Source organism: Apis dorsata, unplaced genomic scaffold (assembly GCF_000469605.1).
Source record: "Apis dorsata unplaced genomic scaffold, Apis dorsata 1.3 scaffold_77, whole genome shotgun sequence".
Lineage (NCBI taxonomy): Eukaryota > Metazoa > Arthropoda > Insecta > Hymenoptera > Apidae > Apis > Apis dorsata.
The window spans coordinates 944,834-945,827 of record NW_006263375.1 but is presented as its reverse complement, the minus strand read 5'-3'; the positions used below and the strand labels follow the sequence as shown (position 1 = coordinate 945,827).

Genomic DNA, 994 nt, shown 5'->3' with positions numbered 1-994 from the left:
TTAAAGGTACGAATCTTCTTTTCATCTTTATTTCGAAAAAAAAAAAAAAAAAGAAAAGAAAAGAAGAGATTGTCGTCGTTACGTAACGAAATGGATGAAATTCGCAGGGATCGAACGACATAAACGAGACGTTATTGAAGAAAATCAACAACGCCGGAAATATTCATTTGGTACCGTCCAAGATAAACGATATGTACTTCCTACGGTTCGCAATTTGTTCGCGGTACAGCGAAAGCAAAGACATCCAGAACTCTTGGAAGGAGATAAAGCTTAGAACGGACGAGGTCTTCGAAGAGCAATCCGTCTCTAAGTGATGGCGGGCTCAGATAGCTCGTGGTTGCCGTTCCTTGGCGCCTGCAACTTGCAATCAATCTTAGCTTAGAATATTTTATCGATTTTGATTGACCTGAAGAACGTGAACGGATGATCGAGACAAGTAAGCATTCTATTATTTATTTCGCAAATTTCAATTTTATTTTATCGTTCGATTTTTCAACTTTTAATATATATATTGCGAAAATTTTTTCGTAATATCTGTTGTTATTTTATTATTTTGTTAAAAAAAATTTTAGAAAATATTCCAAGAAAATTTGTCGAGTTGTTAGTTAAAAATTATTTTACGCGTATTTTAATATAAAAATAGAATCAGACGAATCCTATGTAAGAAAGTAACCAAAGATCGTTCTTCGACTGCCGTTTCACGCTAGCGTAATTTATTATAAACGCAGTATTACATACATTCGTGTCACCTTGTGCCACTTTTCGAACGCATAGCTAATGTATTTCGTAGACCTATTAGATCGCTTTCTTCTACTACCGACGGAGACACATGTATGTATCTTTAGCAAGAATATTACGCAGTTGTTGGCACATGTGCATTTCGCGAGTATATCTGTTATATTTTGACGATATTATTTTAAAAATAATTTAACAAATGTAATTTAACCCGTTTTAATACACGAGATGTATTTCTTTTTTCTTCTTATTATTATTA

At 33.4% G+C, this 994-nt stretch overlaps 1 protein-coding gene across 1 annotated transcript in view; it reads left to right on the top strand.

Moving 5' to 3' along the window:
• Positions 1-436, top strand: part of LOC102675262 (aromatic-L-amino-acid decarboxylase) — a 6,443-nt gene extending 6,007 nt beyond the window's left edge. Inside the window, exon 11 of the mRNA XM_006610766.2 lies at positions 94-436. Within this exon, the coding sequence (XP_006610829.1) occupies positions 94-98 (5 nt within the window). The 3' untranslated portion in view covers positions 99-436. The remainder of the gene's footprint in view (positions 1-93) is intronic.
• The last annotated feature ends 558 nt before the right edge of the window (positions 437-994 follow it).